The sequence below is a fragment of the Zosterops lateralis genome, assembly GCF_965231275.1.
Source record: "Zosterops lateralis genome assembly, chromosome: 28".
In the NCBI taxonomy this organism is placed as follows: domain Eukaryota; kingdom Metazoa; phylum Chordata; class Aves; order Passeriformes; family Zosteropidae; genus Zosterops; species Zosterops lateralis.
In genome coordinates this window covers 1,799,411-1,816,867 of record NC_139788.1, presented here as the reverse complement: position 1 = coordinate 1,816,867, position 17,457 = coordinate 1,799,411, and the positions used below count along the sequence as shown (strand labels likewise).

The following is a 17,457-nucleotide window of genomic DNA, read 5'->3' as shown; positions in this document are numbered from 1 at the left end:
CGGCCCCTGCTTCGCTCCCTCAGCCCTGGGCCCGGTCCCCGTCGCGTTCCCTCAGCCCCGGGCCTGGCTCGGCTCCTCTTCCTCAGCCCCGGGCCTGGCTCGGCTCCTCTTCCTCAGCCCCGGGCCTGGCCCCGGCTCCGCGCCCTCAGCGCTGGGTATGGCCTTGCCCACATCTGCAGCCCTGGGCCCGGCCTCTGCCGCGTTCCCTCAGCCCCGGGTTCGGCCCCGGCTCCGCTTCCTCAGCCCCGGGCCTGGCCCCGGCTCCGCTCCCTCAATCCTGGCCCCGGCTCCGGCTCCGCTCCCTCAGCGCTGGGTTCGGCCCCGGCTCCGCTCCCTCAGCCCCGGCGGTGCTTGAGGCGAGGGTAGAACCACCCCAGCCCCTTCCCGGGAAGCCGCAGCCGGCCCTGCCCGCTCCTCCCGCCCGCAGCCCCGCGGGGCCCTCACGCCCCACACGTTTCTCGCTCTGCACCGGGCAGAGTCACCCCCAGCCCCAGCCCCGGGTGTCCCTGCCCTGCCCACGGTGACACCGCGGGGCTGAGAGAGGGCTGAGCCCGGGAGGGAGCGGGGTGGAGGTGCCCGGTTTTGGTGACAGAAATGGTTTTGGCCCTATTTGGAACACTGGTACAAGTTATTTTCTTCAGTAGTACAATTATTTAATTTCTTACTGGCCAGACATTCACTTCAGTTTGAGCCTTCAAAGTAAAAAGCTAAGGAAAAAAATAAAGATAGTAAACTGAAATTATGAGCTGTGCTTTTATCCCCAGGTTTTGTCAAGCAGTTTTCTTCTTCAAGGCAGAAAAGCCTCCAGGAATTACACGTGATGCAAGGTGCTCCAAGTTAACATTTTATTGGAAAAGTTCAAAAGCTCTAATAACAAGATCAGCTCTCTCTAGTACAAATATAGATTTAAATGCACAAACTAAACAATAAAAACATCTTTTCATGATTGCTGTACATAAGTGGAAGATTACTCTTGACTACCCACTGGTGTGTGGAAGCTGAGGAGAAACAGCTCTAGAAATAAAGGACAAATCATAAAGAGGCTCTTTCTAACAGGCGTTCTCTAAGGAGCCAAAACAAAGTGAAAGCTCTGAAGCTTTAGGGAGGTTCAGTCTTCCCCTGTCTGTTTATGCTCTCAGTTACATGGTCAGAGCATAGAATCAGGCCCAATTGCCAGAGTCACACACATTCTGCTCATCCTTGAATTCCACGGAGTCAGCATTCACCGTGTAACCAGGACTTCCCACAAAGAGCAAAGGTCACCCTCCATGCAATACAGCTCAGCAAGGTATCTTGAAACATGCACAGATATTTGCTTGCAACTAATATCAGATGGAAGGAACTTTTACTCAGCATCTGTTGACTTGTAGTGGTCGTCATCCACTGTGGAGTAGATGTGTCCCTCGCTGCTGAGGAATTCCACAGCTTGCCTTGAAGAAAAACCCCACAGCTGGGTAACTCATCAGCAATTGGTTAGCACAGGGAGATAAGTCACCATCTTTCTGCCAAATTTAATTCTCATTTACAGACCCCATCCCCTACAGTTCCCTCCTGGCAGCTGCCAAGGGAAGCTCTTGGTGTGTCTGTTCTGTGGGCAGTGTAGGTGACACAGGAAGTTTCTCCAAAACTATAATAATGTGCCCCCCTTGAAGCTCAGACTCTGCCTGACCACTCTGCACTTCCTAGTTAGTACCCACCACTCTGCTTTCAGAGGGGACAGAACATACAAAGGTCATGGAAGGTAATGACTACCTTTTTAAGTCTTAAGAAATTACGAGAAACAGTGAAATAGAATAGAACAGACTATTCCTAGATATTTTATCAGTGTGCAGAGAGCAAGGTAGTCCTTGAACAGGAGAAATGCCACTGAGGCACTGCAGTACATGGCCATTGAACTGATAAACAGCTTGTTTTGATAACAAGGAGCAAAGCAACTCATTCAGAGCAGTGCATGTTTCTAAAGCTCTGGCTCCTGTGCTGCTGTGACCACTGTCCTCTCTGCCTCTGAAAAGAACTGCCTATATTTCCATAGCATCCTTCATTTCCACACACTTACTTGATCGTTGGCATACTCATACTGTGGAGCTGTTGCTTCAGGTCTTGTAGACTCATCCCTTCTGGGACATGGCAGCTTTTGATCAAGTTCAGCACCTGGGTGAGCAAGAACCACACTGTATCACACTGGAGGAGCCTCTGCTGGCAGTGCTGTGCTCCCAGAAGAGCTGCTGGGACCCACCTGGCTCTGGTACGCCGTGAGCCCGTTCACTGGCAGGCTGCCACCTCCTCTGTAGCCCCCCATGTCACTTATCCCCGTGGAGGAAAAGGACTGTGGCACTCTTGATGCTGACTGGAATGGTGAGAATAAAAGTGCTGTGGTTACCCAGGCTGCCCAAGCCCGCAGAGTTAAAGACTCACTATAATTTCTAATAATAAAAATAGCTTCTTATGGAAGTGGATTGCAATACAATTTCTCTCCAAGGAAGGCAGGACTCCTGTTCCACCTTCAGTGTTGCCCAGCTTCAGGCTTTAGAGCCCCACAATGAGGCAATTTTCTCCCTCTTTGGGAGATCATCACTCACCCAGGAAGGGCCACAACAGAATCAGGATCTTTGTACGTACCATAAGATTTTTTCTGAGCATCATATGTGCATTGACAATTTCCAGTATGTGTGTGGTGAACTCGTTCATATTTTCCAGAGGCATGATCTTAAATGCTACCAAGCTCTTCTTATTCTTTCAGAGGAAAAAACAAACAAACAAAAAACAAAGAAAACAATTTATAGCAACATGAAGATAGATGCCTAACAGCCAACCCAGCCATTCCCTCCAGGAGAGGGATAACAGTGGGGAGAGAGATTCTCTGCATGCAGCTCATCCAAAATGTTCTGACCTGATCTTGTGCTGATTTTGGCTGGGGTACAGCAGCATGGGCTAGTTTTGGGCTTGTGCTTGCAACAGTGTTGGTAACACAAGGATGTTTTGGTAACGCAGGGATATTTTAGTTGTTGCTCGTCAATACTTGCACAGAGCCAAGGGCTTTCCTGCTTCTCGCACAGCTCCACCAGTATTAGGCTGGGAGGGGACACATCTGGGACCCCACTGCCCCACGGGAGAACCCAGACCAGCCAGGGTCATGCTCGGTTATAAAACTGGTGAAAGGAGGAGGAAGAGGCCTGCCCATGGGAAGTGTGGAGTGAATTCCTTGTTTTGCTTTACTTATTAAACTGCCTTAGTCTGAACTCATGGTTTTTCTCACTTTGACCCTTCTGATTCCCCCCATCCCTAGGAGCAAGCAAGCAGTGGGAGAGGGATGGGATTTTGAAAGACAATAGAGACAGAATCACCCCTTTCTAACCAGCTGGGAATTAACTGCACCTTGCCTTAATGCACATGCATCATTAATTGAATATTTAAACCACAAGGAGTCTCCCCATGAACCAGAACTTGCTCTAAGCTTGACCAACACCCCAGAACCTGGTGGCCAGAACTCTGCTCTGCTGAAAGCACACTGACAACAAGGGGAATTTTGAAAGGATTCTCATTTTACATACTCCTCTGCACTCAGGAACAATTAGAACATTATTAAATATAACCCTGGCAGAGACAATGAAGGATTTGTCCAGAGACAAAGAGTTAAGTGGATATTCCAAAGCAGCAGTAAGGCAGATCAGCAATCCTTCAGAGCCCTGCTCCAGCCTCATGGCCACCACTCACACAGGTAACATCACCTCACCTGGAATGACCGAAGGTGACCAGCTACTTTAACATAAGTTCCTGGAGGTACCACAACATTCTCACCTCCTGCCTCCTATCAGAGAGGAAAAAAAAAGAGAATTTTGCTGTTTCACATTTCCTTTTCTTAATTATCACAATAAGCAACTTAGCAAAGCAGCAAGAAAGCACAAACAACACACATTCCTATGTCCAGTAAAATCAGTTAGAGAAACATAACTGTAAATATATATATATATATATATATATATATATATATATAAAATTTATACTTTTCAGAGCAGTCAGAACCAAATGTCTGCTCTGCTGTCTCTGTCCCCTTAGGAGAGATTCTCACAGTGCAACAAGAGGAAAAGAACCTCAAATAGTAAAAAACTAGGTCTTGAGTTCTATAATCTGGTTGAGAGATGGGGTGGACCAGAGCAGTTTTTGAACTCATGCTAAACTTGCATTAATGCAACTGAACATCTGCCTGATTTCCCTCTCAAAAGTGTTCAGCTGAACTCAGCTATACTGAACAGTCAGTCACATACAACACCAGTGACCTCTGCTACAGCAGCATCTCCCTTGGATTTCAGGGACAGGTTATCCCTAAAATACCTTCCAGAAAAGCTGCATCTTTTGAATTAAAAAACCACTGTGAGAGGCAGGAAATTGGTGTTGATCACTGATCTTTTCAGGTTCCTTCCAGTTCAGACACTGTACTATTCTACAACCCTCTGCCCTCAAAAGCTGTTAAAGCAGCCTGTTCATAGCAAATCCAGCGCTTACATCGGTATCAACCCACTGCCTGACATCCATCGGGGCTGCCGTCATGTCGTCCACTTTGTAGAGGATGTTGGTGGGCGCCTTCTCGGCGTGCCGGACGATGCCCACCACGGTCACCTGGGCGCAGGAACAAAGGTTACTGGGGCCGGCCGAGGGTTATCCCCCCCCCGGGCCGAGGGTCCTCCCCGGCGCCCACCTGCGAGATCTCCACGTCGCAGATGCGGAAGGTCTCGTCCACCTGCTCGGCCGCCAGCAGCTGGGACACGGTGCAGGGCACGATGTTCTGCGAGCGGCTCCGCTGCGAGGGGCAGGGGACAGTCACAGCCGGGCCTCCCCTCCTCTCCCCTTCCCTTCCCTGCCCTTCCCGCGGCTCCCGCCCGGCCTACCTGCTTCTTCTCCGCCTGGCCGCCGGCGGGCGAGCCGAACCCGCCCGGGGACTGCGTGTAACCGCCCGGGGGCCCCGCGCCGCCCATACCGCCGTACCCGCCATCGAAATTCCCTAAGCGGGGGGGAGACAGAGCGACCGTGAGGCGGTGGCGCAGCCCTATTTCCCAGCGCTGCCGCCATCACGGGGGAGAGCTGCGGCGGCCCCGCGGCCCCCGCCCGGCCCCGCACGCACCGTGCCCGCTCCACATGGCGCCGCTCCGGGATCTGCCACCGCCGCCGCCGCTCCGGGATCTGCCGCTGCCCGCCCGACCGCCCGCGCGCCCACCACTCGCGCGCTACCGCCCGCCAGCCAATCGCGTCCCTCCGCTTTCCGGCTCCCTCCAATAGGAGGAGAACGCGGGGAAGCCGCCGCCACCATTTTGAGAGAGGGCACTGCCCGGCCTGGCAATGCTACGGCCGGATGTGGGCGGGGCACAGTGAGGGGCGGAGCAAGTGTGAGGGCAGGCACAATGAGGGGCGGAGCAAGTGTGAGGGCAGGCACAGTGAGGGGGGGCACAGGTGAGGGCAGGCACAGTGAGGGGGGGCACAGGTGAGGGCAAGCACAGGTGAGGGCTGGACACGGGAGCAGCGCAGCCCATGGGCCAGTTTGTAGTACCGCTCTTGCCGTGCCTACTGGCTCTATCTCTGCCCGGTGCGAGCGGCGGCTCCGGGCGGTTCTGGCACCTCACGGACCTGCACTGGGACCCCGGGTATGAGGCGGCGGCCGCGGCGGGACGGCCCTGCCCCTCGGGCGGCGAGCGGAGCGGGCCCGCCGGGCCCTGGGGCAGCTACCTGTGCGATTCCCCATGGAGCCTGCTGGGCTCGGCCGCCAGGACCATGCGGGACCGCCTGGCCACGCCGGACTTCGTGCTCTGGACCGGGTGAGAGGGCCGGGGACACCTGGGGGGACACCTGGGCTGGGCGGGACAAGGGCAGGGGAGCCCATGGGGAGCTCGAGGTGTGTCCACGCTCTTCCCGTGGTCACCGCTTTAGAAAGGACAGGGGAGTGAAGCGTTGATTTAGAAGAATTAAGGACTTTAGTTAAAATAGGTGTTGCTGAGGTAAGGTAGCTAAACGTCCCTTTTTGTTAACCGAAGCCAGATTGAAGTGACTGATAAATCATGGGACCTGGCAAACTATCAATAAACTCCATGAATACAATACAATCATAAATCAAACAGTCCTTGAAAAAACAGGATTCAGTTGTCACATAACACTAAAGGTTAAAAAGTCAGAGCTGAGGAAGAGAATCTTTCTTTATCATTTTGGGAGCCCACCCCATAAAAAAGACCACTGACCCATTTCAAAGAACAAACTCCCCATGCTTAATGGCTTTTTGGGCTAATTACCATAGAGAGTATGGAATGGGATGTACCAGAGTTATGAATGTACATTTGTGTTTTGGGTGTTCAATACTCCTGGACATAAAAGCTCCTGTGACCATCTGTGGGTTGAGGTGTGTATTGGGGAGCGATCCCTGGCATCGTAATAAACATAAATAAATGTACACTTTCTAACTTTAAACTGTTAGAGAGTCTTTGTCTGTCATAGTTGGATATTGGTATTAGATCAATATCCATTTTTTTTTTAATAATTCAGGAGGATGTGCGTCGTTGTCGCCCTGATTCCTTAGTCTTCTGATGATTGTTTACATACTTCTCATGGAGTCTCTCAGAACAATGTAGATTGTTTTCATATTTCCTGCTGATGGACTTCTGAATGGACCATTGGGGTCAGAGAGTTGTTCCTCTCATCTGCCAATCCTGGACTAAATTCCTAATCCTATAAAAACCCTAAATCATAATAAACTGCTCCTTCTTTTCCTCACTTCAACCTGAGGGGTGAGTGTGGTTCTTTTCGTGTCCCTGACAGCGACACCTCGTAATGCAAAATAAGGGTTTGGAGGAAAGCACAGCCCAAAAGGATCACAGCTCACTGTCCATCCTTTGTGCATCCTGCCCAGCTGTGTGTGATCCCACAGTGACTCTGAGCACCTGGAATGCCCAGGGGAAGGAGCTGAGGGCTGGGTGTCCCTGTCCCCAGTCAGAGCAGGGGGAGGAGAGATGCCCTCAGATTGCAAACTGCTGATCCTTGTAATGTTTCCAGGGAATTTAATACCTATGACACATCCCAAAGCAGAGGGAGCCTCCCCTTCACACCCTTGGGCACAGAGGTGTTTTAAGAAATAGTAAATACCAGAGTCACAGAATATCCTTAGCTGGAGGGAATCCATCCTCAAGGATGATGGATTCTAACGCCTGGCCCTGCACAACAGTCCCACCTTGTAGGATCCCTGAGAGTATTATCTGAATGTTTCTTTACTCTGGCAAGTTTGGACTGGAGCTCATTTTCCCTGTGGGCAATTTCTTGAAACTCCCTCAGTGTCTTGGCCAGTTAACATTGCACTGACTGCTGCACCCAAGATCTTAATCTCTCTCTTGTAGAGAGGGGTTGGCAAGTTTCTCTGCCTTGCTCACTGCTGTAAGCACAAGCCCTATCAGTTCCAGACAGTGACTGTGCTGCTTCTCTTTTTCTAGAGATGACACTCCCCATGTCCCCAACGAGCAGCTCGGAGAAGAAAAGGTTCTGCACATAATAGGAAATCTGACTTCTCTGATAAAAGAGACATTTCCAGGTAGGATTTATGGGGAAGGGGAGTGGGGCATGGAGACTCATGGGAAGGGTTAACCAGGATGGAGAAATGACAGAAGTGGGACGGGGAAAGGCACAGAAGGGCTGTGGTCACTGGGACTTGTTTGGTGGCCTCAGTTGTGCTGTGCCATACAGGGCTGATGCACACTCATGTTTCAGGTTAGCTCACTCAGGAGAGAGGGAAGTAAAGGTTTCTGTCATTAGTAATTAAGGCAGAAAAGGCTGCAAGACACCCTCAGACACAACCTGTGTCAGCAGGGAGCAAGGAGTGTTGCTGCTGGTGACAGCTCAGTCACTTGGCTGTGGGTGGCTGGTCCCAAGGGTGGGTCAGAGCTGTGTGTGGCCCCGGGGGCAGAGGGTGACTGGCCTTGGCAAAGCTCCAGAGCTCTCTTCCCAAGGCTGGGAGTGCCTCGGGGAGCTTGGAGGAACTCTGCAGCCTCCCCTCAGTCTCCTTTGCTCTGTCCCCAGGTATTAAGGTCTATGCAGCAATGGGCAATCATGACTTCCACCCCAAGAATCAGTTTCCTGGGAAGGAGCACAGGATCTACAACAAAACAGCAGAACTGTGGCGGCCCTGGCTGAGTGAAGCCTCCCTTCCTCTCTTCAGAGCAGGTCTGGCACCACTGGCTCATGTTTAGAGCATGCTGGGGATATGAGGAGGGGTAGGAGAATACCATGAACAGTTTTCCTTCCTTCTGTGCTCACAGCAACAGTATTCACAGAGGATTCATTCACAGGTGGGGTCCAATTCAGTGCTGATTTCTGTCTTGGGGTTCTGCTTGCAAGAAGATAAAATATTTTATACTTTAGTCTCTCCTGCCATTGTCAAGTTACTGGAAAGAATGTAGAGTGGTGACCTGCAGAGGGAGGAAAAATATCTTTAAAGGCAGCAGCTGGTGCAGGCAGGGCTGGGGCTCTCCAGAGCTGCCCATTGTACCCACCGAGGTCTCCCCTCACCAGGAGAGGCTCGAGAATGACAAGAGACACACAGGGAAGAGTCACTCCAAATCCTGGCGAGGTCAGAGCACTGTTCCAGGCTGTGACCCTGCTGTGGCTATTGCTGAGGAGAACAAGGAGAGGTGGAAACAAAGGGATCTGGGATCACAGCCACCAGTGTGACCAGCCCTGCAGCTCTTTCCCTGTTGGTTGTATTTTTAAGGAGGTTTCTACAGCGAGAAACTGCCTGGCTCAGGGACGAGGGGGCGGATGGTTGTCCTCAACACCAACCTGTACTATGACCAGAATAATGAGACAGCTGGTGAGGAGGATCCTGCAGGGCAGTTCCAGTGGCTGGAAGAAACACTGACCAACGCCTCTAGAGACGATGAAATGGTATTGTAAAGACAAAATAAACAACCTGGGCTTCTCCCCAGCCCAGAAGCTCTTCTTGCTCTGCTCCAGGGTGCAGCTGCAGCTCCGTGGGCAGTGTGGGGTGTGTGCTCAGGACAGCTCTTGTCTCTGCAGGTTTACATTGTGGGGCACGTCCCTCCTGGCTTCTTTGAGAAGAAAAGGGGCAAGCCCTGGTTCCGGAGGGGCTTTAACCAGAGGTACCTGGAGATTGTGCAGAAGCACCACGGGGTGATCTCTGCCCAGTTCTTTGGGCACCATCACACCGACAGCTTCCGCATGTTCTACAGTGACACAGGTACCTGTTCTGGTCACACAAGCTCTTGTGTGACAGCTCTGACAGCTCTCAGAGTCACTGTCCATCAGGGTGTTGGTGTGGCTGTTGGCTGAAAGCAGCTCAGAAGCCAGCAAAAGCTTCTGAAATGCTTTGGGCAGCAGTGGTTCTCATCTCTGCCTCCTGTAGCTCCTGCTCTCCTTCCCATTCACCCCCAAATGTTGTTGTTTCTCCTCAATGCCTGGCAGCATCTTGGCTGTTCCATCTTGAGGGGTTTGGGCATTGCTGAGGGACCAGTGCTGAATCTCTGTGTGTGTGTGGGGTGCTCTGGGTGAACACCTTTGCTGAGTGTGGTTCCCTGGCCATCCTCACTGCAAGAGCCTTTGTGTCCTGGTTTAGGGCAAATTTGGGAGGGAACTTCCAAAGGGATCCCTCTAGAAAGCAGATTTAAGTGGCTCCTCCCCACAACTGGTTCAGGAAAAGATTTCCTTGGAGAAAAGTGAAAAAAACCCGTTTGTTTAACAAGAAAAGTATTCACAAGCATAAAAAAATGAATAGTATTAAACAAAAAAACCTCCTCCTGTTCTGAAGAGATGGCAAATTCAGAAAGTCCTTGTTGTGGGTTGTAGCTCAGCTGGCCCAGTCTCTTATCAGTTCCTCCAGTGCTGAAAAATGCCATGTCCTGGCCCTGGTGGGCCACAGGTGTGAGCTGCCAGTGCTCTGCTGGGTTTTCAGTCCAGAACAGGTTTGAACAGTTCAAAGAAAAAGAAAAGCCACAGTCTGGGGGACTTGTCTGCCTCAGCAAGCTAAAAAACCCTAACTGAAAACCAAAGGAGAGCTCTTTCCTGCTGTCAGTGCTGCATATAACAGTCTGTGAGAAGAGTGTGGGGGAGCAGGTGCAGTTTCTGAAAACAAACTCTGCACTTCTTCTCTCCCCCTTTGCCCTCAGAACCAGTCTTAAAGGTGCAGAACTTAATATCCAGAATAAACAGAACAGGGGATACAGGCATCATCAAGTCACCCAGGGAGACTTTGCCAGCCTTGGAGAGCCCATTCCTGGCTGCAGCAGCTCCGTGCTCAGCCCCCAGTGTTGTTCCTTGTGTTAATCTTTGTGTGTGTGGTGGTTCAGGGAGCTGTTGGCAGCCCAGTCTGGGTGCTCACTGTGATGGGGACAGGGTGTGGGACAAGCCTCCAGTCACAGTTTGCTTTACTTTTCTCTGAAGGTTCTCCCATCAATGTCATGTTCCTGGCCCCTGGAGTGACTCCCTGGAAAACAACATTACCTGGAGTGAGCAATGGAGCCAACAACCCTGCCATTCGGGTGGTCAGCTACGATCAGGACACCCTTCAGGTCCTGGTAGGGGATCCCTGTGTGCCCCACACTGCAGCTCTGGAACAGCTTTAATTCCCTCCTGTGGTCAGGACAGGCTTTTCAGGATTTCTCAGTCCACAGAAGCTGAGTGGCTTTGTGCACGAGGACTCTGACCCAGGATATTTCAGCCTCGTGTCTGCACAAAGATTTAGTCAGAGTGTCAGTGAATTGAAGTGTGGCCCTGGCAGCCAGTGCTGGGATGAGTTCCCTGGGCAGGGTCACACAGTTTTTGTGGTGTTCTTCATGTCCTTAATGAGTTTCCTTTCCCACTTGCTTTGCTCCCCGGATAATAAGGATCACAGGAATACTCTTTGAACAACACACTTGTCAGACCCCCTCCACGACCTTTAAACCATCTGAAAAATTATTTCTCTCCTTCTACTTGCTAAAATGGTGCATTTATAATGGATCTGAATTGAGGTGAATTGTAGGGGCAGCTTCTGTTTCCCTGTTTTCTGTCTCCTGTTTGCCAAAAGGTGAAGGATGGGTGCCTATGCCCTCCTTTGTAGTGGATGAAGCTCTTTAATTGCTCTGTTTACATGCTTATGGCATAGAAGTGAATGCCAAAATACACTGTGCAAGGCTGGGGAGCCAGTGAAACAGAGAGAAAAAGGGCAAGAGACTGAGAACAGAAGCTGTGAAGAACTTGATTCTTCAGTTTGTTCACAGTTGAGAAGATAACTCTGCTCAGTGAGTAACACCCCTGCAGCCCTTGTTTCTGCTGCTGGGCAGTGTTGATAGTAACTGACTGATGGCTGAAGGGGAAGCCAAGGTCAAAGCTGCTGAGGTTTGGAGGTCAAAGTCAAGCAGAGCAAAGCCACTCCTTAAGAAACAGGCTGTGTTTGGGGTGGGTTCTGCAGGGTCCCCATCTCAATAGGAATCCCTGTCACTGGGCCCTTGGGGTGAGGGGTGCTGCAGTGGGGGCTAAACCCAGCCCAGTGTCTCCCTCCAGGGCTCATTTTGTCCTGATATCTCCCCAGTTCTGCTTTTCTCTCCCTCAGGATATGGTGACTTACTACTTGAACCTTACTCGTGCCAACATGATGGTCTCACCAGACAAGGAAGAGGTCCCAGTGTGGGAGGAAGAGTACAAGCTGACAGAAGCCTTCCAGGTCCCTGATGGCTCTGCAAGCTCCATGCAGACCGTGCTGGAGAGGATCTCCAGGGACCCACAGTACTTGCAGCTGTACTATGAGTTTAACTCTGCCAGATACGACCTGGAGCTGTGCACGCAGGAATGCCGTGTGGATCACCTGTGTGCCATCAGGGAAGTCGATTTTATGAAGTATGATGAGTGTGTGAAAGCCAACAGCTCTGCCTCTGCTGCCAGCAGTGTTTGGCTTTTGGTTTTCTGCATGATCTTAGGATTTCTCAGTCCTCAGTGAGTGCTGTGATGGCCAAGAGTAAAGGAGGAGGGCACGAGATCACACTACAGTGCACATGAATTGGTGATTTTGCCGTTGAGAACTTGCTTGGAAACCAGAACAAAATTGTCAATGTTTACTAAAAGCCCCGTGGTGCTGATTTGAAAATTTCTAGACAAGTTGATGTGTGAAGAGCAATGTTTTTGAGAGCCTTTTTGTGCCAAAGTGACTGCAACAAGGAGTGTCTGTCTCCCCTCTGCTGGGAGAGCCTCACAAATCAATGAAGACCAGACCTCCCTGTGGACATGGACTGGCAGGGGTGAGGGTAGGGAGCTGCCACATGTTCCAGAGGCTGCTGCCAGCATTCCTTGTGTTGGCACACACTTGCAAGTCTGCACAGCTGGTGACTCAGGAAGTTTTTTTGTGGTGGCTTTATTCCACAGCAGCCTGTGGTGTATGAGCAAAAGGAGGTGGGGTGACATTGTCTGGACTTCAGCAAACTTTGGCGTTTCAGTGCTGAAGGTGAGGTACTGATGATTATTTGCCTCTCTGTTGTTGAGCATAAATAGCTCTTTTCACTATTCTGTGCTCTCTTTATTTGCCTCCAGAGTTCCCTCCCTCAGCTGGGTTTGGGAGCTGATCTTCACTTGGCCAGTGAGATCTGAGGTGGTGATTTACAGCCTTGGGTTTCCAGCTGCTCTGAGCCCCTGGAGGGAACCAGTACACGGTGCTGGTGTTGGACTCCAGGTAGGGATGGAGGGTGCAGGATGAGTGCTCTGTGCCGTGTGAAGGTGGCTCTGGGCTCTCCCAGGGCTCTGATGCAGAAGGAGGGTCTTTGCAGGATCCTCCCATCTGCCCATCCTGCTGTGGCTGTCTCAGCTGCACCAGGGCAGAGTGGAACGAACACACGACACTCTCCAACATGGCAAAATCTGCATTTAATTTACAACATAGTAAAGGTTACAGGTAAAAAGCTCAACAGAAGTGTGAAAAGGCCTATTACATATTACACAAGTGTACAAATGTCTGTACAAAGCCCCTCGATGTTCCTGTCCCCTCCTGGCCAGCTGTGGCCCCTAAGCTCTGAAATAATAAGAGCTGGTTCAGAGTCTGGGAGGAGAAGAGCTTTAAAAAACAACGAGCAGTGAAGTTTCCCTTGTCAAGAAAAATCTTGCAAAGAGCCACTTGCAAAAAAAAAAAAAAATCCCAAAAAACCCCAAACCCAACCCTCTTCCCCCCCAAAATAAAACAAAAAAAAATCCCCAAAACAAAAAGAAAAATAAGGAAACCTGCTCAACTTCTGTTTGTCCTGACTAGTTTTACCCTACAGCGTTGCCTTCAGAAAGCAACTAGCTGGGAAATGAAAATCCTACAGGCCAGACTAAAGAGAGGAAGATTTTGAGTCATTGTGGGAGCACTGGAAGCAGAACAAATGTCCTGCTGAACCATCCATGGCCACTTAAACACAGCTGGATCATGGAGCAGGTGCTGGATGTGATGGGGTGGGGAGGGAACAGAGCAGCCCCTAAAACCACAGCTCCTGTGAGCTGGGCAGCTGCCTGCTGGCACCTCAGGACATGATAGAAACAATCACTGTGGAGCAAAACTCACACAGATATTGGGGCATCTGTCTGAAATGGATCTAGTGCATCCAGCATCCTCAGCTCACTGAACTCAGCACTGATCCAACAATCTGGATTCAGCACTACTCCCCCAAGCAGCTCCAGTCCTGCACACAGTGAACAGCCAGGTCTGTGCTCTCATTCTGGTGCACATTTCCTGGATCCCCCAAACAGCAAAGGAATGTGACTTGTAGCTGAACTGCATTAGAGTGTGTACAAAAATCCAGAGTAAACTTAACAATAATAGAGCTCTGGCCTTACCTTGTGTAAAGTACAGCCACTATATGTCTGAGTATGTGAACTAAAGGGCTTGAGCAACAACCCAAGTCCACTGAGAACTCCTATTCTGGCTCTCAGCAGCACTCAATTCTCACCTGCAGCTCCCAGCAGCCAAAATATTTTTGTGTGTAGAACACACCACTCCTCCCAGCTTTTTGTCTTGTTGAATCTCATACGCTCTAAACTTAAAAGTTCCATTTGCAAATAAAAATGAAACTGTTTAAGTTACAGGGACCACCAAGTCTAAAAGCAACTCCACTGTGTTAACTTCACCCTGAGTTATCCAGGGGAGTTCACCATGGCACAGGGCAGGCAGTGCCTGATCCTGTTGGATGTTCTGTGTCCATCCCACAGCCCCCATTCTGCAGCCCTGGAACAAAGCTAAGGAACCCACCTGTTGTTGTTCCATCTCAACTCATGACTCATGGGATGATCTAGTGTTTTATGTGGAAATTAAAACAAGCCGTAGCCGAATTAAAAATAATAATAATAAAAAAAAGAGAATGCCCCACATTGGTGAGGATTTTGGAAATATAAAAAATAAAAGCTGACCTATACTCTGCACACTTTACAAATCCTTCCAATGGGATTCTGCAAGGCTTGGCCCCACAAACATTTCCTCTTGACAGAGCTGCCCTGCTGTGAGCACATCCAGCAGGAAAAGTGTCACCACAGCGAGCTCAGCACTGAAATACACGGACCTGCAGGGTCATGCCATAAGTGATAATTAAATTGTGTGACTGCCCCTTCGACCTGTGGATCCAAACTCAGCATAAAGACCTCTGGGACAGTGGTGGCTAAGAAAAGGCTGTAGGGGGTTTTGGTTCAAAAGGAGATGGGAGCTGTATTTTTTCTTTTTTTTTAACAGACATATAAAAACATTTGAAGACAGATCTTTAAAGGATATTTCACTCCTCCAATCTCGGTATTACATCTGTTAGGACACTGAAATTTTAAAAAGACGATACCGCACATGAAAAGTTTCTGGAGTGGGTAACTCCGACCCTCCCCTCAGCTCAGATCAGCAGGGACGGGGTCGGCTTCTTGCCCGGCCAGGCCTCCTTGGCGTATTTCTTCTTCTTGGGTTCATTCACAGCTTCGGGGTTGAAGACGGCGGGGTTGGGAGCCGGGTTCATGTTCACTGTGGAGGGCACGACCGGGGTCAAGTCCACGTCGGGGGCGAGGTTGGGGTAGGGCATGGGCAGCCCCCCGATGAGCGCGGTGCCGTGCACGCTGTGGGGCTGGGAGCCCGCCTCGTTGTGGGTGGGGGGCAGCCCCCCGTACAGCCCCCCGCTGTAGGGGAAGCTCTGCATGCGCCGCGACGCCGACTCGTCCGGGGGCAGCGAGCCCGCGTTCTCCAGGCGCTTCTTCTGCGGGCAGGAGGGGGAGAGAATTAGTCACCACGCATGGAATGTCAGCCTATGGAAACTGGTGCCAACACCATTTCCCTCAAGACTATCAACCTATTTAAACTGGATGCCAAGACCATTTCCCCCAAGACCATTGCTCTCAAGACCATCAATTGTTCTAATTCTCTGGGGGAATGGTTTCTCCCTCCTGACCCCCTGGAGTCCCTCACCATATAGATTGACCCTTCCCTTCCTTCCCTGACCTCCCTGGCTGTGGTCCAGCTCTCTTTTCCCTGAGCAGGGGGCCATAAAAGCCTCACACTTCCTTGTTCTCTCTCTTTCCCCCCTGGAATCTGGAAGAATAAATGCCTGGGACAAAGGTCCTGGGGAAGGAGCCTTTTCTGACATCCTTTATCTTGTTCCTGGTATAATTCCCTCCAAAGCCTCCTAAAGATTGAGCCAGCTGAAGCCCCTGAGACAGGCTGTGGGGCTATTATAAAATCAACTTATTTAAACTGAGTGCCAAGACCATTTCCCCCTAGAGGCACCAAATCTGCCACATACAACGTGCTAACAGACCATTTGTCTTTGTCCTACAAGGTTTCCTCTGGGTTCCCTTCAAAAGCCCAACAATAAACTCCCAGAGGGGCACAGTGCAGGAAGGAGACAAAAGCCGACTTCTGCTTCACAAGGAAACACTTTCCACGTGGGAGTGTTTCCATGTGGGAGTGCACTCTGTTTCTAAGGTGCAACTCATCAATCATGAAGTGAGTTCATTAATGCAATGTGCTGATGAGACAGTGAGGAGTCACCCCTTACCTTCACAGGGACCACTGCTGTCTGCACCATGTTCCTGAACCGCCCCACTGACGGGTCCACGTCCTCTGCAAAGCAAGAACAGAGATGCTTTCAGTGAGTAAAACAAGTGATGCTTTCAGTGAGCACAAGGGAAAAACAACCTGAGGGGTAAAGGAATCCATATGACAGAGCTTCTCCTCCCCAAGCCAGCACTTCAGCAGTTCCCCATAAGCACAAGGGTGACCAAATGAAGGGAGGAACATCCAGTGGTTTTGTCTCCCATGTGGCTCATCAGGCATCCTGGCTTTCCCTCAAATGGACAATGGGGCAGCTGGATGAGTGGTTTGGGGTCAGACAGGCTGGAGTTTGGGCTGAAAGCTGCTGCTGACAAGGCACTGCATGTGCTAAAGGCACAGCAGCTGGTCCCTAGAGTCATTGGGGAGCCTTGAAGCAGGAGTCAGAAACAGTCAGTCTCTGAAAGTCCAGAAAAAATATCTTTTTTCTGTGATGAGAATGGCTGGTGTTTGTATCAGGATGTTCTGAGCATTGAACTGCGTCACATTCTAAACCACAATGGTCACTCTGGGTGCCAAAGGAACCACCTCTACACTGTATTTCAAAATACCTGCTCATTAATTAGCTGCTCTTATTAACAGGAATATCATCAGAATAAAGTAGGATTGGTAAGAATGCCATTAATACAGAATTAACACAGCTAAGAGATAAAAAAAATCCTAATTTTGAGTGGATACATTTTCAAATGCATTGGTTTGAATGAGGATTAGGGATGACTTGGTTCAGATGTGCACAAAAGTAGCAAAAACTCTCTGAGCTCAAGACATCCCAGAGGCAACAGGTAAAGAAAACATTAAAGAACAGGTGAAAAACCAGCAAGTTCTGTTCCCACTGAGATTCTAAATAGGGCAAAAAATGTAAACCACCATCCTCCTTTTGGACCTATGACATCTCTCCAGTATCTGACAGAACAATGAAGCTGAGTTTGATATCAACTGCTCAGAGCTTTGCAGTTACTTTACAGGTGGAACAGAAGAAACAGAAGGAGGTCACAGACTTCAGTGAGACGTGGCTTTAGCTCCCCAAATACTGACTGCCAGATTTATTTTCTCCTTATCCATATGCACCCATGAGGGATCCCTATGAGCACACTTGAAGGAGGTGCTGAAGAGAATCAAGTGAGGATTGAAGCAAACTCCTTACCCGGGTTGATGATCTCATCGTCATCACTGAACGTCACTCTGGAGTTCTTCCGTTTCCGCTTTGGCCTCTGGATGTCCAGGTTCCCCTCCTCAATGGTCAGGGTGGAGATCCTTTTGTTGTGGGCTGTGTTAAACTCTGTCAGATTCTAAGAGCAAATTCAGAAATGAAAAGAGTTTAAGCAATTAGTGTGTGAAGTCTGATTTAATCACATAATTGTGCACATCAGAAGACCACAGGACATTGTTTAGTTTCCAGC

The 17,457-nt window shown here is 50.2% G+C and overlaps 3 protein-coding genes across 4 annotated transcripts in view; 1 reads left to right on the top strand and 2 right to left on the bottom strand.

The window, feature by feature from the left end:
• PPP1R8 (protein phosphatase 1 regulatory subunit 8) overlaps positions 1–17,457 on the bottom strand; it is a 62,028-nt gene that overhangs the window by 34,245 nt on the left and 10,326 nt on the right. Inside the window, exons 5-7 of one of the 2 annotated variants that reach the window (XR_014591868.1) lie at positions 17,202–17,346; positions 16,005–16,069; positions 13,468–15,206 (exon numbers count right to left, since the gene is read on the bottom strand). Coding sequence is in view for 1 of the 2 variants with exons in the window: in XM_083879410.1 (XP_083735536.1) it covers positions 14,853–15,206; positions 16,005–16,069; positions 17,202–17,346 (564 nt within the window). In the remaining variant the exon portion in view is untranslated. Of the gene's footprint in view, positions 1–12,853; positions 15,207–16,004; positions 16,070–17,201; positions 17,347–17,457 lie in introns of those variants that run through there. The other variant, XM_083879410.1, reaches the window with a different exon arrangement.
• Positions 837–5,150, bottom strand: RPA2 (replication protein A2). The gene is made up of 9 exons (XM_083879425.1): positions 5,120–5,150; positions 4,887–4,999; positions 4,697–4,798; positions 4,504–4,617; positions 3,734–3,808; positions 2,620–2,733; positions 2,237–2,347; positions 2,057–2,151; positions 837–1,430 (listed from the first exon to the last, which is right to left on the bottom strand). The coding sequence occupies exons 1-9, from the start codon at positions 5,133–5,135 to the stop codon at positions 1,346–1,348; spliced, it is 825 nt and encodes a 274-aa protein (XP_083735551.1). The 5' UTR covers positions 5,136–5,150; the 3' UTR covers positions 837–1,345.
• Positions 5,493–12,609, top strand: SMPDL3B (sphingomyelin phosphodiesterase acid like 3B). Its single transcript, XM_083879328.1, has 7 exons — positions 5,493–5,807; positions 7,464–7,561; positions 8,047–8,190; positions 8,738–8,910; positions 9,043–9,223; positions 10,423–10,556; positions 11,573–12,609. Exons 1-7 carry the CDS (start codon positions 5,524–5,526, stop codon positions 11,954–11,956), a joined length of 1,398 nt encoding a protein of 465 aa, XP_083735454.1. The 5' UTR covers positions 5,493–5,523; the 3' UTR covers positions 11,957–12,609.

Coding starts and splice junctions, on each gene's coding strand:
- SMPDL3B (XM_083879328.1), top strand. CDS start 5,524: ATGGGCCAGTTTGTAGTACCGCTCTTGCCGTGCCTACTGGCTCTATCT. Junction 5,808..7,463: donor GACTTCGTGCTCTGGACCGG/GTGAGAGGGCCG, acceptor CTCTTTTTCTAG/AGATGACACTCCCCATGTCC. Junction 10,557..11,572: donor AGGACACCCTTCAGGTCCTG/GTAGGGGATCCC, acceptor TCTCTCCCTCAG/GATATGGTGACTTACTACTT.
- RPA2 (XM_083879425.1), bottom strand. Junction 4,799..4,886: donor GCCAGGCGGAGAAGAAGCAG/GTAGGCCGGGCG, acceptor TGCCCCTCGCAG/CGGAGCCGCTCGCAGAACAT. Junction 4,618..4,696: donor GCGACGTGGAGATCTCGCAG/GTGGGCGCCGGG, acceptor TCCTGCGCCCAG/GTGACCGTGGTGGGCATCGT.